Below are 26,932 nucleotides of genomic sequence, written 5' to 3'. Positions count from 1 at the left end.
CTGAAGCGTTTCAAGAGGCTGGTGGGCACCTGTGTGGTATTCAATCAGACAGCCCCCACGGAGCAAGAAAGCTCTTAGAGCAACATTCAGCCACATGAAGCTGCCTGCCCTGGCAGCTGGCAGGCTTTCCAAGGCAGGTCATTAATTCCACCCTGTATATTTAAATTCCTCCTTGCACTTTCCAAGGGGTAAAGCCATCCCAGCCCTCTGCTGGAGTGGTTACAGCGCTCACAGACCGCTCCACAAAGCCCACCAAAGCCTTCACCTCCTTCCTCTCAGCCAGAGCTCTGCAAAACCAAGCCCTTCTGATTTTGTCAGAGATCCAGCAATAAGCAGGGGAGCACTTTGTAAAAACAAGAATTAATCCACTTTTGGGCAAGTGGAACCACAAAGCCCCCGCTGGCGGCTTTGCTGAGCGGGAAGGACACGAAGGCGGCCCCCGTGCAAACCAGAGACGCTTTGAAGACTAAAATCCCTTTGAAATTAGCACCCTTTAATTGTATTATCTTTCGCTGACAGCTTCAAGTCGGTCACTGGTGATCAAAGAGACAGAGAGAGGGAGGGAAGGAAAGAAGCCCTGGGTGGAATCCCGGGGTCCTAATGACGAACAGCACCCGGGCATCTCCGTGGGGCCGATCGGGGCCCAGGAGGCACTGCTCATACCCAGGGGGGTTGGAGGTGCCCATTCCTCCTCAGCAGAGGGGGTCTCCAGGTTACCCCCAAAGGAACAGGGACCTCAGCACCCCCATTCCACAGGGTCTCAGCCCAGGTTTTGCACCAGGTGCTATTTGATTCCCCCCAGGATGCTCCACTCAGCTCTGGAGAGCATCCAGCAGGGTCAGCATGGAGCCAGGCTCTGCTCAGAGCAGGGTGGCAGACAGGGTGTGTTGGCTCTACACCCTTTCAGCTGCCTCATGTACCCTGCAAAGGGTAGCAGGGACTGGGACAAGCCAAGAAAGGACACCAAGGATGAGGGAGCAGGAGCGGCAGCAGAGATGGAGCCGCTAGAACCCAGCAAAGCTGCAACACTTCCAACACATCTCCTCCGAGCACAGACCAGGGCTACAGGGAAGGAGGGAATCGCTTGGGAAAGGCTTCACATGTGTTTGCAAACACTGCCAGTGCTTTACAGACTGTCACAGCAAGAACCCACCCACAAGAAACCCCATCTGAGTTGTTGCTTCCTCTGGAGATGCTCTGCCCCATGACCAGAACCTGATCTTCAGAAGCCACAGGAGGAAAAGGAGAGGTTTCAGTTCTGTTCGGATGCAGGATCGAGTGAAGGGACCTGAATTCAACTGATTTATAAGAAGCAAATGGTGATTTATAAAGAGCAAAAGGTGATAAACTGATTTCTGATTTTTTATCCCTGAAAACCAAGACATGTTAATCTCAACCACTCAGGCCCATCTGAGCACACACACAAAACTCGAGGCTGTTTTGATGTGGGTCCATAAGCTCCCACCCTCTCTGCTCTCCCCAAGTGATGGCCTTGGAGTCACCAGCCACACAGCAGATCTGAAACACCAAATCCCCACTGCCAACAACTGCTGCCAGTCCTCACAAATGCTTTTAAGTTTATCTTTTGGCTGCTGATGTACAGAAATTACCACCACCTGAAGTTACTGCTTCTTTTTAACACAAGACTGGCCAAGAAAAACATCAAACGCGAGCAAGCACCTCGCAGTGGCTGCTGCAATAGCCCTGGCCATTCCTCTCCGGGATTACTGGTGATCTCGTACACTTGGGTACCAGCCAGACTCATAATGACAAAATCCCCAGTGCCTGCCATTACCAAGGTAAATCACGTTTTTTTTTCCAGTGGCTGCAATGATGCTACATAAAAGGCAAGCCCAGGCGCTCCACGGCTGCCTGTGCAGCTCTAAGTCAGGTGTGCAGGCAGCATGGCAGAGCTCGGCCCCTAATTACAGGCTCACTTACTCTATTTTCCACTGCAGGCGCAGAAGAGACTTGTAAGGAAAGACAGGGAGAGAAACGGAGATGGTGATGGGGAAAGGGAAGCACGGGAAGCCCCGTGGACTGTGGAGCACAGAGATGGCAGGAGGTGGAGGTGGGAATGCCAGGTGGGAGCCTTCGGGATGCACCACAGCTCCTGCACTGGTGGCATGTAACAGTGACCACCGCATGTCACATCCCCGCCATCCAGCTCTCATGTGTCACCTGTGACTCCACCTGAACAAAACCCACTCTGGTGTCTCTTCCACACTGCAGTTTGTCCCCAGTGCTGCCCACCTTTGTTTTTTTCATTTCTGCTCCACCGCCCTTCCAGTCACCATCTTTGCAGGTCTCGGCATGGCACTCAAATTAGTATCAGTAAATGTTTAAAGGCTCCCAAAGCACAGGGAAATGACTCTTTAGCAAACCAGCATGTCACAACAGGAAGGTCCGATGGCATCTCTTAAGCTGCCGGCCGAAATGTGTGTCATGGGGAGCCAGGGTACTATTATAAGCCCTTCTGCACATTTTAAGCCTGGCTCAACTCCAAGGCTAAACATCTCAGCCCTGGATTTCAAGTAACAATCAGTTCCACAGCTGCCTGAGGGTATGGGCACAAAGTGTCCTGAGCTCACTCTGGATTTAATGACAGAGGGAACAGAGCCCATGTAGCAGGTGCTGCTCCAGCCCTCAGCGAGTCCCACCTCCAGCTCCATCCCAGCACAGCACCCTCCCACACTGCAACACCGGCAGCCAGGACAGATGCCTCAAGAAACCTCAAAAAAAATCACAGTAAAATCCGAAATCCCAAAGGAAAAGGGTTCCAGAAGTGGCAAACAACAAGACTACACAAGATCTATCCAAGCCCCTTGTCCTGGTGGGCTCCACCCTCCGCACACAACAGCTCAGCACACCGGGGTGTTTTGCTCCTCAGGGTCTGCACGGGGCATCAGCCAACTGACCTGTCCAGAGGGAATCGTGCCTCATCCCCTTTGTGGAAGTCAGTGCTATTCTCCAGCCTGGCCAGGATGTCCATCCTCTTCATCAGCATCTCCAGCATGTCGCTCATCCTCCGCAGCACCCCTCGGGACTCCAGTGCGCCCATCACTGCAGGCACACAAAGAGCAAGTGAGGCACAGTCACAGCTGGGCACTGCTGTGTCCCACCCAGAAAATCTCCCTCCCCACAGCTTCAGCCCCACAGCTGCCCAGGGTCTTGTGCTCCCCAGCCCCACAGGTGGGCTCGGTGTACGGAGCATATCAGTGCTCTGCTGTCTCCAGTTTCCCTTCCCCGGCTCTTCCAACAGACCCACAGCCCAACATCCTGCCCAAGCAGGGTGAATATCCCTGTCTGTGCCCAAATCCAGCTCTTGAGAGCCAGCAGTTATACCAGCCCCGGACCCAGCCTTCTCACTGGCCTCTCCAGGTATGAATTCCTGAATTATCCAGCCTGTCCCGAGGGGTTATGAGAAACTAACTTTATTCCCAAGCACTAACCAAACAGCCTTTCATTTTGCACTTCTATTTTTCACTCTCCAAGACCCCACCTAGCCCAGTATCCTGCCTCTGACAGCAGCCTGCAGGGGATGCTTAAGGAAAAACCATGGGAAACTGAGCAAATAGGTGGTCATCCCCCAAGACATCCTCTCAGCAGCACCGGATTTTCCTGTTACAGAGAAGAATTCATTTCCTACCCAAATCTGCTGTGGGCTGGGTGGTCCAGCACTGGAAATAGCTCTGTCTCAAACGCTCATCTCAGCAAACCCAATTCCCCCCCACAAGCAGAAGAGGCCCCCAGTTCCCAGCCCCATTTCCCACTCTGGGTCCAATGGGTTTGAGTGGCACTGACCTGCTGCTGCACTGAAAGCGCTGGGGACACACAGGAGCCCCTGGCTCCCAGTTTGATTTGCCATCTAGTGACAGGCAGCCTCAGCCTGGAGCCAGGGAACGGAAAATAAAGCTCCTGTTTCATCTCAGAGCGGCTCATTTCACGTTGGTAATAACTTAATCAGTGCATAATCCCCTGAACCTCTCCCGTTTAGCTTATCTCCGCCGTGCCACTCACATGTGCTTTTCAAGAGGCAGCACATATTTAATTTAGGGAGCAGCAGGAGCCGGGCGGGCGGCGCTGGGAAGGCGAGCGCCTGCTGGACACCCTGGGTGGCTATCAGGTGACTATCAGCACTGAGGAACACCTCCTGCATCCCTGAACAGAGGCACCACCAGTCGTGCAGAGCCAGAGTGTGGCTGTGCTGGTGCATCCCTGGGATCCCCCAGCCTGGCACAGCCCCATGCACCCAGCTCAGGCGGTGGGATGGGCATCCCCATGGCATTGTGTGCCCTGGCACGGGTTTCTCCTCACCACAGGAGCTGATTCAAGCTGCTGAGAACATCGAATAGCACAAAGGCCTGAATGCAAGGCCTGGCTGGTTTGGGTTTGGGATGAGAGCAGCTGTGGTGGGATCCAGCTGCTGTAGAGCCGCAGCCCCGGCTCCATCCCCACTCCCCCAGTAATTCACCCACTAACTCCAGCTGCAGATGCTGTGGTGCTGGAGCCAGGGGTTGGTTTCCAGCTCTGATGGAAGAAGGTTGCACTGGCACTCCAGCACCCGCACACCCCGGCTCTCCCCCCGGCGGGCGCTGGGAAAGCGTCGGATCAATCCCCACGGCCGTGCCGCTGCCGGACACGCAGCACACGAGCACAGGGTTAGGAGCCAACCCTCAGCCCCTCCAAGCAGCTGACACTGGGCCAGCCAGACCTCACCAAGGGCTGCCTCCCACGCTTGGCTGAGATTATCAGCGATGTGTTATTCTTCCTGACGCTATCTAACCAAACGGAAGAAACACGGAGAGCAAAAGCAATTCCTCAAAATATTAAAAAAACAAAACAAAACAAAAAACAAAAAACCAAACCCACCACCATTCATGGAGACCAAAACTGGGCTCTTCCCCAAACATCCCTGCAGTCCCATGGCAAGAAGTCAGTGGCTTCTACTTGAATTGGTGGGTGCCCAGACCTCCCTAGGTGGGTCTGGGAATGCAGGAGCCACCTTTGTCTATCTCACCAGGAAGGTCTCCCAGTCCCCTGGGTGAGATCTGGGTCACAGCCTGTCCCACTGAGGAGCAGCAGCACTAACGAACTTGCAATTAAAAGATGCTGTGGGGGGAAAGGAGTGGAAACGTGGAGACTCTGGAGCTCCATTTTGACAGGAGCCACCCCAAACACAGCTGAGCAAATTAGGCAAAAGCATAGCCAAGGAAAACAGAAAAGCTCCAAGACGAGCTTAGGTCAGAAAATCCACATTACTCATTTGCTCACAGACTGAACCTACTCCAGTGACATCCCTCCCATAGCCAGGCTGTGTTCATGGATAGCAGCTCCCAGCACCCTCTGCCCACCCCAGCACTGACCACCCCCCAAATGGGGATTTCCACTCAGAATTTGCTCCAGCTCTGACATCCCAGTATGACCAGAGCTTAGACCTTGAACTCAGTTTTTGAGTGACACAGAGATTGCTCAACCTTCTTGGATTCTCCTGTGCCGGTGGGTGAAGCTGGAGGTCAGGAAAGGGACCTAACACAACCCCTACAGCTGGCCAGAAAGGCTGAAACCACAACCATCAGGTTTCCATGGACAGAGCAGTACCCCTGGCCCAAGGATATGAATCCCAGCTTGTTTGGAGGGGATCAGGCTGTGATGGTTTGCTGGAGGACACATGCCTGGGAAGGCAATGGAGATGACCAAGAGCTGCTTTAGCAGCTCAGACTGAGCTGTCACCCCAGTCTGTAGCCAGGCTGCATTTTGTGAATTACAGAGGCCTGTTTAGTGGTGCAGCTCATTTGAATTTTAAGTGGCTGCTCTAAAAGCCTGGGCAGAGCTGGTCCCTGCAGAAGAGACCTGGGGGGTCCTGAGGAGTTTGGGATGGGTTCCAGGAGCCTCTCCAGCCCCGCCAAGGGAGCCCAATGCTGGCCTGGGCAGGGGGACAGGGAAACTGAGGCACGGAGTTCACATTTCTAGCAGGTGAACTGATGTCTGTGCCAGACACCCCAGGGTGCTCAGTGTCAAGTCCCCACTGCCCAGACTAAGGTCCCCAGGGATCACCAGGGGATGGAGATGGAGATTTCCTGCTGTTCAGGCCACATCCACACTCCTGGCAAGTATGCCTGCTCCGAGTCCTCACCACAGAAGCACAGCTAACAAGACAGTTCTGCTCCCAAGTCGCTAATGAGGAACAAGGATATTCCCACTGGGGAACAAAACCACTTCCCCTCGGATCCCAGAGAAGCCAGCAGCAAGCCTGGCCCCTCCCAGTTCTCCCACTGGTTTCCCTGAGATTTCCCTTCATGTCACTGCCACCATCCAATTTCCCAGCTGGTTTCGAGCGATTCCAGGATGCTTTTCAACAGCAAGGCTCTGAGCTTGGCTGTCAACAGTGAGACGAGATATTCCTTCTCCAATAAAGAAATTAAAAAAAAAAAACCACCACTCAACCAAATCCTAAAGTAAAAATAGTAATTAAAAAAAATAAAAATAAAAATCCCAGCCTCCCCTGCGTTATCTTTCAGGGCACCCTGCCAGAAAAGTAGAGCTGTGCAGGGGCACATCCCCCCACAGCCCTCCCCCGGCACTCGGAGATGAAGTCGAAGCTTTCCCTCATCAACACCTCTCTCTTTCTATTCCTGGTTTTTGTTGATGTTGTTGTTGTTCCAGCAGCTTAAGGAGGCTAACAACGACCTGACATTTTTTGGCAATGATTATTACATCTCTTGGAAAGTGTGTCTCATTAAAAGCAAAAGAAAGGAGGAAAAGTGCTGAAGCGACCCTTTTAAAAATGCAAGAGCCAGGATTAATTTGTTAACCTGCAGCAGAGAGCCAGACACCTGCCAAAGGGCTGCTCAGCTGCCTGAGCCATCGATGGGGATTCAGAGGATGGAAAGCAAGCCCAGCCAGGACCCCCAGCTTCTCCCTGAAGCCAGGGATGAAGATCCCCAAAGAGACTTCCAAACAGCACTGCAGGCAGCCAGGATACCCCAAACCTGACTCAACAGCACGAAACCCCAGTAAAACAGCCCTGCAAACCACTTCCTTTAACCAAGCTGCTAATTACCAAGGAAAAATATTCTAATTTCCCTCGATAATCAGCAACGATGGGAAAGAAAATACAAGTAAACCCGATCGACAGATTAATTGGAGTTTGCTAAAGTGTGACAGGGTTTTGACAGTTTTCCTGAGTGGCAGCCACGCTTTCAAGGCAATCACTGAACTGACAGAGGTTTTCATAGCAGCACTAGGAAATAATGATTGCAATCAATCATATCTTACCGGATTTCATGAGACATGCTGGTAAACACAGCAGAGGGAGGAGAATAATTTATGGTGCTTCAGAAGAGCATACAGCTAAGTAATTGGATGAAATCAGGGGAAAAAAGGAAAGCATCCCCTAAGGGTGATGTCTTGTGGAAAAAGGAATAGTATCTCTGTGAAACCAATGGAATAGTCAACAGCCAATATGCTCAAATTTGGATTGGTTGAAACCCAAGGGAATTCACTAATGATGCACTTCTCTTTAAAATACCTTCTTGGAGTGAACACAGCCGTGGGCAGGCATCACCCCCCCACCACTATCTGCCACTGGAACCTCCAGGAACGGGAGCCAGGACCAGTGTGCAGGGGAGTTTTGCTTCACCCTGAATGCGAGGGTGAATTCAGTTCAATGCCAGATGCCTCAAGGATTCAATGACCCCTGTGGGTCCCTTCCAACTCAGGACATTCCATGATTCTACGACTGCAGGAACAGGGAGCAGCTGAGAAAGCACCATTTCATGGAGCATCTCTGGCACAGGGACTCCCTGCAGCGCTGGGACCAGTGGGGATGATGTGAAGTGACGCCGACAAAGTCCAGGTCGTGCCACAGGGGAAGGAACAAATGGGAAGGAGTTTCCTTTCTCAGACACTGTGATTTGGGATCCTGAGCATCCTCCCCCCACACCATCCCACCACTGCTCCCACTGGGAAGCCATCCCCACAAGCAGGGATGGAGCGTGTAGGATGTCACCCTGTCACACAAGTTTATGTAGGGCTCTTGGATGCTTGAGCTGAGGTTTTCAAAAGGAGCTAAAACCCCTCAGGAGAACAAATCTACCACTTTGGGGGCATGGTCCCTTCAGCCACTTGGACTGATTCAAACCTCCTTGCCCTGCAGAGCTGCTGAACCTTGATGGCAGCTCCCTGTCCCTGGGTCACTCAGCCCCATCCCGCTCCAGGGGGGCTCACAATGCTCAGCATCACCTTCATGCTGAGAAGATGGGAAAAAAAAAATTTTTTACACCCAAATCCAAGTCATTTCAAGGGCAGCAAAAGCCTCCCTTACCCATCACTGATGTACTGCAGGGAGATCAAAGCACAGCCTCGACCCACATCTCCACAGACCCATGTGAACAGCACCCAAAGCATCTCCCTGACATTGAAAATGCAATTCCATGCTGTATCCCTGCTGTCCATTCCATGGCTGGTTTGCTGTTGGTTCCTCCCTTCTCAAACATCAGGCACATCCCTGCCTGGCCATCTCCAAATGCTCTGGTCCAAGAAGGGAATTTGCTCAGAGATGGTCAGATGTTCTTTACATCCACTGAAAATACCAGCGGAATTAATTTCAATCTAAAGCATCATTTGCTTGGTTTTGGTTTCCTCCTTTAAAGAACAACTCCAGGCTACTTAAACCCCTCAAAAAGGACAATGTTATCTGGAAGGATTTATTAGAGAAGAAACTGTTGGATCCCCAACATGGTGCAGCCAGACCCAGACCCCACTGCCCAGCTCCTCAGGTGGTGGTACCCAGGGCTGTTCCCAGCCCACCCTCTCATGAGGGCACCCACCCCAGCACGTTCCCAGGGAGCAAAGCCTTTCAGTTCTCTGCCCCTCTCATGTTCCTCTATTTACTTTCACTATTGATTTTGATTCAAGCAGATTAAAAGACCAAACAGCCAACTAGCCAAGGGCTAACCCTGACACATAATCCATTACAATCACAGCCCAGAGATCCAGCACTAACTGGAAACAAGAAAGTCCAAGGCCAGGCTCAGGCTGCCAGTGATGGCCACTTTCCATTCCTATCCCTTAGGGGAAGCTCCTCCAGGGATGGACGAGGTCCCACTGAGTGCCTGTACCCCTCCAGGGCATCCACCCACCAGCACGGGCTCCCAGCCAGTTATTGCCACCAGCAAATCCACCCACATCTGCCATTAAACTGCTATCAATTTATGCAGAGAAAATCCAGACCTGCTCAGCCAGTGCCCCAACAGAAAAAAGCACCAGGAGCTGCCACATACCTGGAGGCACACACAGAGCAGTGAGGGGGCTACCACTGAAGCAGACACTTTGGTACAGCTCCAGCTGCACCATCAACCTGCTGCTGAGTCCCCAGCATTCCTACAGCCCCTCCTTCCCCCCCAGCAGTGCCTGGGGTCCACAGAGGGGTGACCCATGTGCCACAGAAGTTCTCAGAAGGGGGACCCGGCCATGCCATGGCACACACGGTGCCCAAAGCAGCACCAGCAGGTGGGAAATGACCCTGTCTGGTCCCATAAATCTCTCCTGGAGGCATCCTGTCACCCCTACAGCCTGGCACTGCTCTGCCCACCTCTCCTGGAGACTGTCACATCCTTGGGCTCCGTTATCCAGCACTGCCAATGGCTTCATGAGCAGCTGCACCTCCCTTCCCCTCCCACAGGGCCAGCAGGTTTGAATCAGTCCAAAGGGATCCTGGCTAAAGGGATCATATCCCCAAAGTGCTATTTTTATGCTCCTGAGGGGGTTTAGCTCCTTTTGAAAGCCTCAGCCTCCTCCACCCCAGCACGCTGCAGGTCCTCCCAGCAGGGTGATGCTGCACAGGAGGACAATACCCCACAGGTTTCTTGGAGGAGACTGGTTAGAGGAAACCACAGAGAGGTCCTGAACACACCTCAGCCTCCACCCAAGGTCCTACCAGCCTTCTTCAAGCCTGCACTGAGTGTGGAGAGCAGTGCCAGCCCGGTGTTCCTGCACCAACCCTGCTGGGTCTGGAGTCTCCTTCCTCCCTCAGGGCAGCCCTTCAGCTGTGGGACCCCAAGGTGAGCCTGCAGAAGGGGCTCCTGATGCTTCTCTACCCCAACCAGCTCCTGCTGTTCCAGCATCTGAAAGGAAAAGCCTGTAGGAGCAGCCTGCAGCTCCATCTCCACCCAAACACTTCCTATTTCCATACAAATAAGAAAAGGCACAAAGCTGAGCAATACAAACAGACACTTACACTTCCAGCCAGGAGCATTTCATTACTGCAAAAGGAAAGCACAGGGCTGTTTCCCCCAGCTTTTACTACTTCTTACCTCCCCACACACACCAGACACCCGGTGTTGCCTCTGGGACATGGGGACAGTCCCACAGGATCATCCTCTCGTCTCCCCAGCAGCCCCAGGAGATGGGCTGGGGGAGCTGTGGAAGAGGAGATGAATACACACAACCCCAGCACAAGCTGCAGCTCAGCTTTCATTTAATATTTTTCTTAGCCCATCTTTTTTCCTCCTTTTCATCCCCCTTTAACTTTCTCTTTTTAAAAAGTAGCAGCAGGGAATTTTTAGTTGCTTCTCCATTGCCAGCCAGCACTATTTTAAACTGCATTTTAAGCTTTTCTGCAGTGCTTCAAACACCTCACACCGCAGGAGAGGCCTCCAAATTACAAGATTAACATCGATTTTAAATTGCTTCCTAAAACACAGGGGCTCCAGCACAGGGATGGATCAAGGGCAGCTGCTGGAGCAAAGCCCAGAGGACACGGGAGCTCCTGGGGCACGGCTGGACCCCACACTGGGCTGGATGCTGTTGGCACACCAGAGGCAAAACCAGACCCTGGTTTTGCAGCTGGGACCCCCAATTCCAGGTGAGGAGCAGCACACACACAGGACAGGCATCAGCTTTCATTTGGGTTCTTGGTCTTTACAAGAGAGGCTTCTCTACAAGGGCATCAGCACTGACTCAACTGGTTCTTCTCCTAACAGCCCCCACCGCTGATCCAGAGCAAACTGCGCTATTGGGAGCCAACGCCTCAAGAATTGCACGAAAGGAAGGATTTGAAGCAGCATCTGCACACACCAAAAGCAGCCAGATGAAGGTTTCAGGAAGCTTAGCACCAGCACCACTCCTCCAGCTCTGCACATCCAGCACTCGAGCCCACAGCCGCATTTACAGCTGTCCCTAAAAACTTCTGCTTCAGGAACAGCAGAACTCACTCACTTAACATTTCCAAAATGATTACCATTCCTCCTTCAGCCAAAAATATCGGCCAAACAGTGCTGGGCATCCTGCCACCCTGCTTCCAGGGGCTAATAAATCATCCCCTTCCTCCAACCCCATCCATCTCCACGGAGCCCAGTGGCTGGATCCCTCTGGCAGCAGCGCAGTGGGGCAGCAGCCCCAAGCAGAGCCTGCAGGATGAGCCTCAGCTAATCTCTGCTCGAGCTGAACCGAGCCCTGGACTCTCATTTAAGGCAGAGAAACAAATAAATCAATGGGAAACCCCAGCTTTTACAGAGGCTGCTATGGTTCCCACTGTGCTAGTTTTATTTTCTGAAGTACCTGCTGCCTCCCAGGCTCCAGATGAATTTTGATTTAGGAGTGAGAAGGGGTAATAAAAGCATAAAGAGCCATTAACATTCCTCCTGGCCATGGTGGGGTGTTGGCTCATCATGCATTGATGAAAATGCCATTTGACTTCCTTATGAGCTATAGAAAATCAATTAATTGATTTAATCATTCCCTGGGAGTCGTTGCTTACGGAGATAACAGAGTGCCAGGGCAGCAGGGTGCTGTTCCTGCCTCCTCCGAAGTGGGGACAGCAGGGAAGGGGCCAGTGCACATCCCTGCACCGAGTTCTTCACCTCTGCTCCCCCTAGACTCAGGAATTTACACTACTACCTTCCCATAGGTTTGGTGGCATAATTTTTTTCTTCTCTTTAAGCCTGCAGGCATCAAATTCTGAGCAGCACTTCTACCAAACAGGCACTTCTTCAGTAAGAGAAACGTTCAGAGGGTGGATTCAGTCTTAAACACTGAAACAGCAGCCTTGACACTTCTTTTTACCCCCCTCAATATGCATTTTGCTCACCCAGCATATTCCCACAGAAGTGGGCAGTAACCCCCGCAGATGCCTTTACTTTCCTTATTTTGACAGCAATCATTTCCCTGCCTGCAACAGCAATTTAATAAGAGCAGTAAAGTTGAACACTTCCATTTGTAACTCCCTTCCCAAGCGTGGGTTGGGGATGGGAGCACGGTGCACGTTCTGAGGGGGGACAGCAGCAGCAGCAGGAGGGGACACATGCTTTTAATCAACCCCCACTTTCTCCACCCAAACAAAACAATGGTCTGCTCCCAAAAAAATGCAGGTTAAGGACATCCCTGAGTTGGCCATGGGGGTGCAACCCCAGCACGGTGGAGCCAATGGCACTCATGGGTGCTGTGCTACCCACTTAAAAGAGCTCTTGGAGCAACCAAGGATCCAGCAGGAGCTGGCAAAAGGTAATGTTTGAGGCAGAAAGCCCTCATCCTGGGTTCTCTACTAACTCCCTTCTGCCCACCGATTCTTGGACAACAAGGAAGGGGGGAGAACAGTGCCAAGTGGTGGGAGCTGCCAGAGAGCTACCCCCACTTCCCCAGGAAAATCAAAAGCCCATCAGCCCCCCCAGCACAGCTTCTCACCAAGGAGATCCTCCCAGAACCAACCACCTCCACTTGGCACCAACCAGCCAATTTCTCGTAGCATCAGCTGGCTGCTCCAGCCTCCCGGGCAGCTTGGAGTGGCTTTGGAAGGGATGGATGCAGCGAGGCTGGAAACGAGCCCCAGTCACTGAAGAGCTGCCCAGCACACTCCTCCCCACGGGTTCCCCCTGGCTGGCACCCACAGGAGACTCTAATCCAGCTCTGGATGCAGCAACAGAAAAATGAAGCACTGGGTACATGCAGGATCTGCATGTCCCAGTTGGTGCCGAGGAGGTGACACACACCCACTGACCCACACCCTCTCCACAGGGACCTGGGAAAATGGTCTAGATAGAGCCCCACAGGCACTGCAGGAAGAGGTGATCAGAGAGGGAAAACTCCTGCTGCCTTCAGAGAGAGTTTTGCTCGAGCAAATTCTGGATTCAGATCCTGAGAGAAGCCTCATCCCCCTGCCTGGACCGGCATCCAGCGCCATCCGGCGAGACACGCTCCAGCATCCACTGATCCTGACAAGCTGCTTACCACCGCTGCAGTTACCCAGGGCTGATCAGCAGACAACATCAAAACATGACACAGGCAGCCCGGGAGAGGGTTATAACTCACTCAGGAAGAAACTGGGAATAATTAGCACCGAGTTTGCTGAGCGGAGCCTGCCCGGCTCCCTCGCTCCTCTGCTGATGCCCCCCGTCACTGTCACTTGCTTACACGAGCCTTCACAACTGGTTCTCCTGTCACCTTCGCTGTGCATTAAAGGCTGCAAGATAAATTTATAACTCACACAGCTTTTTGAAAGCAAAGGGAACGCGAGCATCCCTGGAATTACACATCTGTGCACCATGTCTCCAGGAAGGAGCAGTCGAAGCCCTCGCTCCTGGGTGCTCTCCAGGTCAGGTAAGAAAAGGGATTTTCAAAGCCACAAAGCAACTTTTGGGTATTTTGCCCAACTCAAGCTCCTGCCAGAAGAAGTGTGTGCTCTGGAGAGAAGCAGACTGGAATCTGTCATAAGTGGCAGTGACCCAAGTTTGCAAACGGGTCCTGAAATTACCTTTCCCAAGAGAGAGGGAACTGGGATGGGAGGGTGAACACATCCGTGTTTTGCTTTAAAGCTCCTTCAGGCTGAGCAGCATCTCACTGCAGCCAGGACAGGGCCCAACCAAGCTGTCCTCTCCTCTGCTGTCATCCCTCATGAAGAGAGGATGCACAGCAGGTCAGGCTCATGGACACAGATCTCCTCCTCCTCCTCCTCTCCCAGCACAGCTGACTGTGAGGGAGGACAGGGAGTTTTTCAAGCTCACTCCAAGCATTGGCAAATCCAAGCTTGACCTTTCTGCATCTTCTGTGAGAACAAATGTCAATGTTACCTGGCCATGTTAACCCAGCTGGGATGCTGCTAGAGCAGAAGGGAAAGCAGCAGAGACAGGAGCAGGAGTAAAGGACCCCTCTGAGGAGATCATGCAGGTTCTCACATTTCTGTTTGGCCTCTCTGCTCTGCTCCTCGGGGAGCAATTCAAGGGATTGAAATAACATGAGATCCTGTTGCTTCACAGGGCTACAGCTCTGAGAGAGTGAAGATGCCCTACAAAACCCTGGGCAACTTTCAACATTATCTTTTTTGCAGCACAATTCCCACCCCTCCACCAACATCCCTGCTCTGGAGAGAAACAAAAGGCACAAACAACAAAGCACTCAGCTGTGCTGCACAGCCCTGAACAGTCTCCCTCTCACCTCTTCTGTGTTCACTGATGGAAGAAATCACTTTAAGCAGGTGAGATTCCAGGAACTGGAGCAAGCATCAGCTGCAGGAAAGGCAGAGCACTCCAGTAGCTGGAATACAGGAGGGGTGCTGGGTTTGTGGAGAACAGGGCAGGATTCCTGCCAGGTCATGTTAAACACCATTTCCAGCACAACATGCCTTGGCTGCTGTCTCTGGACCTCTCCTGATAGCCCAGCATGGCAAACCAGAGCCACTGTGACACCCCAAGGAAGCTGCAGTGCTCAGCTTCCCCCATGGCCTGCATGCAGGACAAGACACCCCAAGCCAGTAAGGGGGGCTTCCCTAAGGGGGGCTTCCCTAGCAGATTTTCTCCACAGCTTTTCCAGATTTTTTTCTATTCCCTCAAAAGTGAACATGAATGTTCAAGTTTCAGAGGTTTTTGCAGCAGAAGTTGTTCCCTGATGCACTGGCCACCCCCAGAAAGATTCCAGGTCAAGTTACCTTTGCCCTGCTGCAGAAAGTCCCAGTAGTGTAGGACTGGAAACCCCCTGTCCCAGTCCACAAGCTGGTTATTATCCCATCAGAGTCCATAACCTGCAGCCCTGAGGAGATCAAACCCCAAAAGACATCTTGGCAACCTAGGAAAAGGTGCAACAGCCTTGCAGAGGATGTGCTTCACCCCTGCTTGCTTATATTTTCCAGTTTATGCTCTAAAATCAGCTCTCCACCACCCTTGTCCTTCCTTCATCCCATCCCCACTGATCCCTTTTCCAAGGCCGCTGAGGAAACACAACGCAGGAACCCAGCTGTGGTCACTGACAGGAAAACAGCTGGAGATGCTGCTGGGAAGCTTGTTTTGGGGTGGGAAAAGGCAGGTGCTGAGCTCTCAAGCTGAGAAGCAGGAAACACTTGAAAACAGGTTAAAAAGACAGTAAACACACAACTCCAGTCGCTCAGCAAACCCCCGCTTCCCAAAGGCATCGGGATTCAAGGACTTCAGCATGAGAGCTGCTGCTGCAGTTCTCACAGACCCCAAACACTTCTATCTCTCAAAGCCCTTGTACCAAAGCACCACCAAGGTCAGCTGAAATTAAACCAGACCCCCCCTCTGGCAAGAATCAGAAGCCCAGCAGGAGGGCAGAGCTCAACTCCAGCCAATTTGGGATATCAGGACCTGTCCTACACATCCCCTGGGTCTGCAGCAAATCCCTCCAGCACCTCACACTCAACCACACAGGAACCAACAGCAGGAGGAATCCAGAGGCTTTTGATTTTTTGAACGAGCTACAGCCGTCCCAGGCAATATTCCAGCCACATCTAATGGCGTTTTAACACTTAATAACCTATTTTCCTCTGCTAATCCCCTGCAGCAGCAAACTCCACCAGCAGGATGCACATCCCCACCAAATCCAGCCTGGGGCATGGGCAGGGGGACCACTGCCAAATCCTTCCTGGCTGCACTGCCAGCACCAGGATTACAGATTTTGGTACTTTTTCAGGATCAGCCCCTCGTCCCTTAACTCTGGCAGTAAAACAACCCCAAGAAAGATGCGTGGGAAAAAAGAAACACCGGAACATCTTAAATTCTAAAGAGGAGGAGAGAAGAGGACACAAAAAACTCAATCTCTTGGAGTCTAGAGCCCTTCCCAAAACATCTCCCACACTGAAAATTTATAGACCTATCTGTTCCCTTTTTTATCTACATCTTTGTTTGCAGAACAAATTCTCTCGGTGGCCATTTCAAAACAAAGGAACCTCTGTCTGTGTTTACTTGACAGCAGCGGATTAGGATAAAATAACTTGCATTTCAGAAGGCTTTTTTTATTTATAGTCAAGATGCAAAGCCTCTGCTGCATCGAATCACCAAGCAGAGAATCCATCTGAGGAATGATTTCTGGCACACACCGAGAAACTTGGCTTTTGGAGACAACCGCCAAGAAAGGGATTCACATACAAAAAATCAAATTTTAAATGGGATTAACTTCTGGACTGTGACATTATCCATTTCTCCTTTTCATGCTCCTGCCTCACATCTATCTTTATTTTGGTTATGATCGGCTGCTCGCGCAGCTCAGAAGCCAAGAAAGCTCTGGGCAGGGCAGGGAGATTTTCACGTTTCCCCTTGGATTGCAACACCTGAGGTCCAGGGTTGGGCTGCTCAGGACACCCAGGGAGAAACAGGAACAGCCCCAGCCTAAACTGGATCATGAGCTTTAGCATTTACCCACAACATAAAAGGACCTCTTGGATGCAAATGATTTTTAAGCAAGGGATTTTTTGACACCTCTTGCTACTCTGCAGCCACCCCAACCCTGCAGGCACTGGAAGCACAGGGGCAGCTTCCCCTGCACTGCTGAGCTTGGCAGGACATGTGGAAACAACAAGCAGCACAACCAGCCCTAAAAGCTGGGATCAGCCCCGGGAAGGACCACAGGACCTGACGCTCACAAACCACAAGCCTACCCTGCTAAGGACACCAGCTCTGCTGGTAGAGCAGCCCACCTCAGAGTGCCTGGGACAGGGTGCTGCCAGCTTCCCTGCAACATCCAGCAGTTAATGAATAATGCTGAGAAGGGCCCATAAATCCATTGCTTTCCATGAGTCCAGGTGGAGCAGGGAACAGCAGCAGGGATCAGGCTCCTTCCCCACCGAGACCCCAGTCCCAAGTGATACTCAAACCCAGGCATGGCAAACGTGAGGCCACACACCCAGGAACTCCTCCAAAGCCATCAGCCCTCAACCTGTCCAGGTTTGTGGGAGTACCAGCCCGATTCCCACCACTCCTCACACCAAGGGCTGATCGGCCCAGCAAAATTAACCTGCTCCTCTGAGCTCGCCCTCAGCCCAGCACTGTGCATTTAACAGCCACAGCAACCACCAGGAATATTTCTTGGGTTTCCTTGGGATCCGCAACACATGTTAATTAAATGCCAGTTTGTTATTCAAACAGACCTTTTGAGACTTCACAGAGCTAATAAGCAGCATATCCATTTTTTTTCCCATCCCCCTGATTTCGATGTGCATTCCCACCCTCCTCCATGTGATCTCCACATCCCCCCCTGTGGGACAGCCAGTCCCTACGTACCAGTGTCACAGGAAAGGCTGAAACCGGTATTAAAGAGCTGGAAAAAAACCTTTCAGGTTGCACCTGCCAAGTCCTGGGGACAAAGAATATAACCCTCCTCCAATTTGGCATCCTTCCTCCAGAGACAGCAGAGAGGATGCTTTGTGTTCAAAAACAGTATGTGAGACCATGAATGAGCCATATCTTCCCCAATAAGAAACACAGCAACAGCCAAATGTGCAGCAATTTATCTGGAAGCAATAATTTGCTTGGCAAATCCACAGAATAAAGGAAAAAAACTGGGTTTACATTGAATTTTTGAGCTTTCTAACAAAGCGGGACCTGCCTTAGCCAGTTAGAAACCTAAGAGACCAAAACCTTGAAAAATCAGAGGATCTAGATCATGATTTATTTCTTTTCTTCTTTAAATGAGACCAACCAGGCGTTACCAGAAGTAACATTCAACCTCCACCACCTCAGAGCAAAGCAGCACCTCCCCCAACCAGCCAGGTTGGTGCTCACAGCCCTCAGCAGAGCTGGAAGGGCTCAGTGCAAGAAGGTGAACCCATTTACACACCTTGATTCAACCACCTGAAGGAGTAAACCTGGAGAAATCAAAGGTGAGAGCCTGAAAAACGAGGTTTCTTGTGATCCAGCTCCAGCACTGCACTGACATTGTACCCATAAAGGAGACACAGGCAGGGATGGAATCAGTGCACTCAAAGGTCTGGGTTAAACTGATGGCAAGAATACAGATGGGAAAACTACTCCACCCCAAGGCATCCAGAAAGGGGATAAAGAGATGAATAATTGTCTTTTTGCCACCATTTCACCCCAACTTTAAGGTCCTCTGGGGTGACACCAGTGGCTTCCGCAGTATCTCTTTGCAGCACGACCTGTGCCACGTCTCAGCTATGCTGGTCCCACAGTTAATCAGGCCCTCTTTGCCTTTCTTCTAGTTCTCTGCAAACTCCCTGGGGACACTGGAGCTCTCCTGGGACAGAGAGCAGCTGTAACAGTGACACCTTTAATTTCAAACTCAGGAGTCTTTGCAGGATGCTGCTCCTGGAAAGCCAGGTCTGGAGAAGGGGTTGGTCTGGGAGCTTCTACTCCTGTAAGGAAGCAATTAGCACTTCCTCAGCACCAAAAGGAAAGGATTTAATGTCCCAAAATCACATTCCAGGTGAGGCTGTGGAGCTCAGATCCCTCCATGCTTTTGGTACAGAGGAAGAGAAGACCATGGTGGCCTAACCAAGCCTATCTCACCCTGCTCAGTGGAGTTCAAGCTGGGAATTTCCCTCTGAGCAGTTCAGTCGGCTGGAATGGCAGAGGAAAAGTCAGGGGGAAGCTCAATTGCTGGTAGCAGCGTCCTCCCAGAGCAAGGGCAGGACGTGACCCTCCCACCACAGAAGCTGTCTGCTGAGCTGACTTCATGTCTCGCCAAAAGAGGCGTTTTAAAAAATGTAACAGAACACACACTTGCTAAAAATTGGATTATTCTCTTCTATGTTTCAGTAGATCCACAAAACCACAAAGGCCTTTTCATTTTCCCTTCCCTAAGAAAATTTCCACTCCCTGCAGACCAAAACTGCTCAAAACCACTGACCCCTCCGAGCACCTGAGCCAAATCCTCCACGTGGCAGACCAGGTGCAGCCCACGCAACCCACACTGCTGCCAGCTGAAGGTCTAATCCCACTGCTTCCCCATCCCTCTGCTGCGAGCCAGGGTCGGTATCCACACTCCAGCACTTGTCCCAGCTGTGTCACACCTCTGGATGTGAACACAGCCAGGTTTTGGACACGTGGCTGCAAAGGGCCCCACACCACGGCAAGAAGGGCCAACAGGACCTTGAGCCATCCTGACGTTCCTGAAACGGGTCAGGAGGGACCTGTGGGAATGGAGGATCCGAGCACCATCCTCCTGCATCCTTGGCATCAGGTACATGAGGGTCATGGAGCATCCCACGGGACAGGAGGGACGTGGAGCTGCGCTTACCTTCGTTCCGGATGGTGAAGGGCGAGTCCCCCAGGCGCTTGGCTGAGAACTGCCCTCCCAGAGAAGTCATCAGGAAGCACAGGGTAAAAAATCCAATGCCCAGCACGAAAATCCTGTGGGAGAGAAAGCAGAGCTGGAGGTGGGATGAGGAACCAGCTCATTCCTGGGCCAGCTCCACCACCCTCCGCCCCTGGGGTAACCCCTCTGCACAGCAGCAGGAGCCACTTCATTTTGGGGTGTCTGGAACCATCCCAACTTCCCAGCTGCTTCATCCCCATGGGTCACTCCATTCAGCACAGGCAAGGAGCATCTCTGCAGCCCCAGTCCCACGAGAGCACACCAGCACCTCACCCCAACCACGGCCAGACCCACACGGGCTTCACAAGAGCCCCAGGGGGCTTCTGCCCAAACCTGGCACTGAGCAGGCAGGTTTTGCCTGAGAACAATCTCCAAAATCCCTGCAGCCTGCCCTGACAGGCAGGTCCTGAAGGGGCAGTGGAGGAAGCTGAGCCAGACCACAGCTGCCCCCACGATGCTCCACTAGATCCAGCCCTACAACCTCGACCGCAGGAACCACTACAATGAACAATACCCATGGTTCCTCCTGGGAGAATCCAGAGTAAAGAAAGGCCTTGTACCTTCCCTTCCTTGCAAAGGTTTTAAAAAAAAAACAAAAAAAAACCAAAAAAACCCACCTTTTCTTTTTTCTTTAAGATCTTTTGTTGCCCTGTAACTAGGCCACCAGCATTTGCCATTGTGTCTGGCGCGGTGTGTGCAGCACGGGCAGCCCTGTGCACAGGGGCACGAGGAGGGACCTGCACTGGTAGCACACACGTGGCCTGGGACCATCCCATCACTGCTTTGTTCATCCAGGCTGGCAGGAAAGCAGCTCCCACAGGGACACACCGGGCAGGATGTCACCTGAGCTCGCAGTCACCTCCAGCTGCACGAGGAGCAGGAGCTCTCAACACTGCTCCTGCTCAGGCCAGTAACTTTTTGGAGAGTTAAAAGGCTGAAGGCAAGAGGTCTGTGCCAGCAGGAGGGTTTATTGTGCACCAGGGAGCATAAAGCAGAGCACACTGTGCCAAGGGATGGATGCCTGGCTTCCTTCCACTGCTCAGAGATGCTGCCATCATCTCCGAGGCTCTGTGGAGGTTCAGGATCCTCCAACAGACACACGGGAAAAGCCCTGGCAGAGCCACTGCCAGGTGCCATGTACAACAGCTCCCAGAGCCACGGTGCACCAGGGATCTCAGCCACCAAACCCAGGGAAAATTTCAAGAAGGTGAAGGAAAAAAGACATCTGCCAGGTGGCCTTGTGAAACAACAGGTCTGTCATCTGATAAAGAAATCACATGTGGGACAGGGAGCTGAGGAAGACCTTAGGGTGTCCACTGGCATTGCATCCTTCCAGCATCCCTGAGCCAAAGGGAAGCAAACCATGGAGGACAGGAACCAGCAACTCTCCTTTACAAGCTCGCAGCATTATCCACAGGGCTCGGGAGCTGTGCACACAGACCCACAGCACAGCCACCCAACACCCAAACCAGGCTTTCCCAGAGAAAGGCTTGCAAAGGAGCCCCCATCTAAGCATTACTACACAGTTAAAAGGCAGAGGATCAGGAACCTCTGAGCTACAATGCACCAGCATGGCAATTATCTGCTGCTGAAAAGGGCTGGCAAATAAAGTGACCTGCTTCAAAGCCCTTGTTAGCAACTGGAGATGTTGTGGAGAGCTGAAGTACAGGGTCAAGCAGTTCAAGAAGGACTGAGCTTCCCCAGGGAGATCTCCTGGAAGAGCTCACAGAGCAGCTCCCCACTGTCCCAGCACAGCATTGCCAGGCTTTCCTTGCCTGGAAAGACTCCTGGGCAGGACATGGCACCTCCACAGGACCCCATGAGCTCCCTACCTCCATCCCATCAGCTCCGACGCTGCTGTCGCACAGACAACACAGGTAGTTGGAAGTGGCAGTGCAAGAACAAAGGGTTTTCTCTCCCTACCCCGAGGAGGATCAGCCTTGCTCACAGCAGACAGGCATCTAACCCCGGTCCATCCCCCTGCTCGCAGGGATCAGCCCTGCCCCATCCCCAGCAGATCAGAGGCACCTGGCCATGGGCTCTGGGGGAGCAGCACTGTGCAGCTCCCCACCCCCTTCTCACCTAATCAAGAGAAAAAGCAACACCTTGGGCTCGTCAGCATTAACAAGCTCCGACAGCAGCACACTCAGCACCAGCACAAACACTCCCTGACAGCCAGGCCGGGAGATCTGACCCACCTGGGAGAGGGGATGCTCAAGTGCATCACTAAAATTGCCTGACACCCCTGTGCAGGCACTCCAGGTCCCTTTCATTTCTGAATGAGCCTGCCCTGGAAGGATGGAAAGCAGTTTAAACAAGCTACATAAGTCTCTGCTAATCTGGACTCCCATCCCTAAAGGCCTGGCTGCAGGCATGGCTGGAGTGCCCTACAAGCAGTAACTAATGGAGGACAGCCATCCCCTCCCCAGCAGATGCTGATAAACCATCGAGCTGCAGCATCTGCACGCAGAGATAACCACAGACCTCAGTCCCGATCCCAAAGCAGACCTCAGAAAAGGGTTTCCAGAGAGCTGTGGTCCAGCTCCAGCAGGGAGGCGATTGTGGAGGCAGCAGAGCATCCCTGATGCTGCAAAGCAACGTGGTGTCCCATAAATAGCTTGGAGAGGGGGTGATCTGGGGACATTAGTGCATCCCCATTATCACACCCTGTTCCCAGCCACACAGCGCAGTGCTGGGTCTGGAAAAGGCTCTCAGGAACACAATGGGGAGGGGGTTTGCAGCACCCAGCTTGGCTTTGGAGGGCTGAATTTGTCCTCAGAGCAGCAGAGGGGGGCCATGGCACTTCCCTGGCAGGACAGGACAACAACAAGCTGAAGGAGGTCAAAGCCCAGCAATGCCCTGAGACTGAGGGTCTTCCCTGGGAGGACGTCATGGTACAAAACACACTCAAGGCCCGTCCTGCTGTCAGCTGCCCCCTCCCCCAAGGGACATTTTAACAAAGCATCACCTGATTAAATACTCAGATCTGATCTTGTTCTTTGCTCTCACCCCTCCTATTGACAATACCTTCATCATTATGCAAGCCCTTGTTTACGCTTTTTAATCTTCGTAATTATACTCTGCAAGGAGTGGTGGTTAAACACCAAGCAGAAAGAAAGAGGGGAAGTGAAACAAAAGGGGGAGAAAACAAAAAGGGGAAGGGAAGAAAAAGGTATAAAGGTGCTCTACTATCTCACTAGGAAACAAAACCTTTTTCATTTTGACTGGATTACAGAGAGAGTAGGGGAGATGCAAGATGCTTTCTCCCTAGAAAAAAAGAAGGATAAGAGCCTAACTGGAATTGTGTTTGGGAGAGAAGTGGATCCAGCCCAGCAGCAGCTCTTCAGGGAGCAGGGAAGGTGCAGAGCTGAGCTCTCAGCCCAAGGACCCCATCTCTTTTACTTCTCCTGATCTTCTCCAGATGATTTAAAATGCTTGGCCGAGCCTTAACTGAGCACACACTACATGCAGAAAACAAATACTATGAAGTAGGTAAAACATACCAGTCCCCAGATATTCCAAATTGTCCAGAGGCACTGAGTCCTCTGCCTCAAAATCAAGTCTGACTCCCTGAAGACTATGGAGCTCCAATGAACAAGTAACATCTATCCTGCATGCTGGCCTTGCCTGTCATCCCACGTCACGTTTAATTCATCTCCCATGCACAGTTCTGGTGCCAAGTCCCTCTCCACATCCTCCCAAAACTGAAATGTTCACAGTTCTGGGTTCTGGCTTGGTGCCAGAAGACAAGGAAGCCAAATTCCCTGAGTCTTTAGTGAAAATTGGAAGTGATGCCCCAGTCGTGGCAGATTTTGGCCCATGGAACTGAAAGCTGGATGTGACCAAGAGGGTCTGAGTGCTGAGCTGGGAGGCAGTGGGGGGGGGAGAAGGCCAGGAGCACCCAGCAGGACAGGGCTGTGACACTGGGACTGTGTCCACAGTGCTGCATCACCCAGCTGGGACCCACAGGAAGAACATAGCACAGATGCACAGGGGAAAACAAGGGCTATGAGGAACAGGCAACATCTTTTATTAGACAAGTTTTCAACACCCAAGTCTCTTAAGCCCAGAGGCTGAGCCACCATTCCTACCAGCAGCAGCAATCAAGTTAATAAAAGATGATCCTTCTCCTGCAAACGTTTTTTGCTCAGAGCCTGACACCATCACAGCACTGCTGAACTGATGCTCAGCCGTGGGCACTGTCCTCTACAAAAGGGACCAGAGTGAACTCTCTTACTGACCAGGGTTACAACAGATGGAAAGTCCAGCTTTGGTTTCCAGCTGGCAAACTTGCCTAAACTCCCCAAGTTCTAGAAAGCCAAGAGCTGGGTGAGCTGGACCAGGGCTCCACAGTGAATTCGTGACTAAATCTGGCACCGTGACACACGCATGGAGAGATGTGCTCTCTCTTCCCTTTCCCTTCGCTGCAGGAGCTCTCACAGCTCAGGGCTTTACACTGCTTTGCTAAGCATGTCTGGAGGATGGTTAATGAAATGTTTTGGTGCAAAGGATCAGGTTTCCTGTTCGCTGTTTGACAACGGGCAGGGCCGCCAGGAGTCTACACCAGGCAGGGGATCGTACCCAGGGATTCCCTGGAGCAGCCAGGCTTTGCCCAGCCAGCAGCAAGGAACCAATTTACATCCTGACTGTCACAATCTACTCCCACTCCTGTAGGTGATCCACATCAGCTGAGAATGTGGGTGCTGATTTTTGGGCAGGGAGTGCTGATTTGTGCCAGGAGCAGGGCAGTGCCAACACCTGCCCACGCTGGGCTGGGAGCAAGGTGACACAGGACTGTGGCATGGGGGGGTCACACTCACCATGACAGCAGCATGGAGGAGGTGCAGAGGTCCTGGAGACTGTGGGACAGCTAAGAGAAGGTCCTGGGAATTTCTCCTCTTAAACAGGGAAAGCCTGATGGTTAACAAAGGCAGCCCTGCTGGTTCCCATGGAACTGATATTGGTCTGTACTGGTTTGAGAGTAGAAGCCAGCCCAGGGAACACAGACAGGATGGTGCAGGTCCTCCACACTGCTACAGACACCAAGGACCCTCCAGCCACTACAGACCCCTCATCCACACACATCCTCATCTCCAGTGGGACTTTCTGATCACCCTGCGACACGCTCCCTGTGCTCCCCCACCCTGAGTCCAGGTCTCTGCTGAAGATGGGTTTCCCCTGCCCCAGGAGTGATGTCCAGGGCACAGGGGACAGGGATACTCAGGCCAGTCACTTCCCCATTATGGACTTCAAACCCAGTTAAGAAAGCAAGTGAAAAGAAAGCAGTTAACAGCCAAGTGAAGAGCCCAGGGCATGTGTGTCTTCTCATCTCTCTCACAATCCTTCCCTTCCCCACTCCACACTCAGAGCAAAGCTGAGCCGTGGGGACCATCACGCCTCTGCCACCACTTTCTGACATCCCCTTGGCCAAGTTCTCCAGTCCCAGGGCACTGCTGCACGATCCAGCAGCAGGAATCCCTCCAGGCAAGCACTGCAGAGCCAGGCAGCTCCCGGGGAGAGGCAGTCAGCACCTCCAGAGTGCAAGAGAGGGGCACAAGCACAGCCTGTCCTCCGTGCCAGCTCCGGGCGGTAGCCTGGGCTAAGGAAAAAGGCAGCGACCAGAACCCTCCGGTGACCCCAGACCTTCAAACACAGCGCGGTGCGACGGCAACCGCTGGGCTGGGATAATCCCACCTTGAGCTTCGTCCCCCGGCACCATCCTCTCCGTGGGTTTTTGGTGCCTCTCCCCATAGAAAAACCAAGCAACTACCTGGGTCTCCCATGTGTCTTCCAGCCTGGGAGTAACCCAAGAGCATCTACAGCGAAGCAAGAAAGATGAGAGGAGGGACTGGAGAGGGAAAGCGAATGCATGGAGGCAAACACGAGGAGTGACACCAAGGGGAAAAAGCAATGGGTCGATAAGGGTGTGCTGGAGCCGGAGGGGTTCAGGTTTGGACATCGACCCCAGCCCTGCTGCCCGTTCAGGGTGGGTTTCAAAATCCTCATCGGCACCAGCAGGTTTAAACCAGAGGAACCGAATCCCCCCGAGCGCCAGCATCCCTGAGGACGGTACCAAAAAAGCCAGCGGCGAACAGCGCGGTGATAACCCCAAAGACACCGGCGGGAGGGGTGAACCGGGGGCCGCCAGCCGCAGGACCCGCAGGCTGACCCGCGGGCAAACCTGCCTGGATCCTTTGCCATCCTCCCCTGCGCCCAACCCACACAGACACCCCCCGTGCAGCCGCAGCCCCCCACGCTCCGCCACCCGCTTCCCACCCGCAGGAGCCGGGCGAGGCGGGAGCGAGGGAGAGAAGGAAACACGGCAACTTTACCTAAAGGGTCTCAAGGTGACGAGGCATCTTCTGACCATTATCTTCCCATCCGCGTTGACTGTGATCATCGTTCAAAGTTGCGGGGAGGAGGGGGGGGGGCGGCCCCCGCACCCCCCCCGACACGCTCCGAGGGGCTCAGCGGGCGGAGCGCGGGGCTCCGCGGGGGCGCATGGCGGGGTGCGGGTGGGGGGCACCTCCCCGCCCGCCCTACCCCTGCCCCTGCCCGGCGCCGGCCGAGCCCATGGCCGGGCCGCTCCGCTCCGCGCAGCCCCGCGCAGCGGCTCCGCTCCGCCCCGCACCGCCCCGCGGAGCCTCCGCCGGGCTCCGCGTGCCATCTAGCGGCAACCCGGCCCCGCGGAGGGGGTGCCCGGGCTGGGGGGGTGCTCGGGGAGGGCGTGCGGCAGCCCCCCGAGGAGAGGGGATGGCGTTTTGGGGGGGGGAGGATGGCCGGTTTTCCGCGGAGAGCGCGGCCGCATCCCGGGGCGGGGGACCCCCGGCGTGGGGACCTCGGGAGGTGGGGATGTCTCTTTTTGGCAAAATGGGGTAGGGGAGTCAACCCAGAAATGCCTCTCCCGCGGGTGCTGTTCGCTTTGGGGGACTTTAGGAGCAGGGCAAACCTCTTTTCTTAGGAACGGGGGGTCTGGACTCTGGCTCTGACAGCATCAGCCTGCGGCTTTGCAGCCCCATCACCCTCTTTTTCTTTCCGGGGGGCAACAGTCACAGCCCATGATGTGGCTTCCCAAAGTCCCCGGACATTCCTGGTCGCTGCCGAAAGGACCCGGGTGGTGTCCTTGGGAAAGACAAAGGGGCCGCGAGAGCTGAGGCGGGAGGAGCAGCTGCTGAGCTCAGCAGAGGTGTTCCCGGCTCTCCAGTGAAAGGTGACAGGCACAAAAAGCCTCCCAAAGCTTGGGACTTAAAGGAGCCGAATGTGCCCAGAGCTTGGAGACATCCCTCACCAGGGATGAGGGAGGGGATGCAGCACCCTGGGTGAGGAGCACGGGATTGCAGAAAGCTGGGAGGAGGACGCTGTTCCTGGTGTGCTC

General features: G+C 53.2%; 1 protein-coding gene across 1 annotated transcript in view; it reads right to left on the bottom strand.

Moving 5' to 3' along the window:
• The window catches only part of MGAT5B (alpha-1,6-mannosylglycoprotein 6-beta-N-acetylglucosaminyltransferase B), a 62,700-nt gene extending 36,588 nt beyond the window's left edge, over positions 1–26,112 (bottom strand). The window contains exons 1-3 of the mRNA XM_050319470.1: positions 25,890–26,112; positions 19,480–19,592; positions 2,919–3,063 (exon numbers count right to left, since the gene is read on the bottom strand). Of these exons, the coding sequence (XP_050175427.1) occupies positions 2,919–3,063; positions 19,480–19,592; positions 25,890–25,957 (326 nt within the window). The 5' untranslated portion in view covers positions 25,958–26,112. The remainder of the gene's footprint in view (positions 1–2,918; positions 3,064–19,479; positions 19,593–25,889) is intronic.
• Positions 26,113–26,932: the final 820 nt, after the last annotated feature.

Source organism: Myiozetetes cayanensis, unplaced genomic scaffold (assembly GCF_022539395.1).
Source record: "Myiozetetes cayanensis isolate MyiCay16 unplaced genomic scaffold, myiCay2020 scf22, whole genome shotgun sequence".
NCBI lineage: Eukaryota > Metazoa > Chordata > Aves > Passeriformes > Tyrannidae > Myiozetetes > Myiozetetes cayanensis.
The sequence above is the reverse complement of the archived record's forward strand: the minus strand, read 5'-3'. Positions and strand labels throughout refer to the sequence as shown.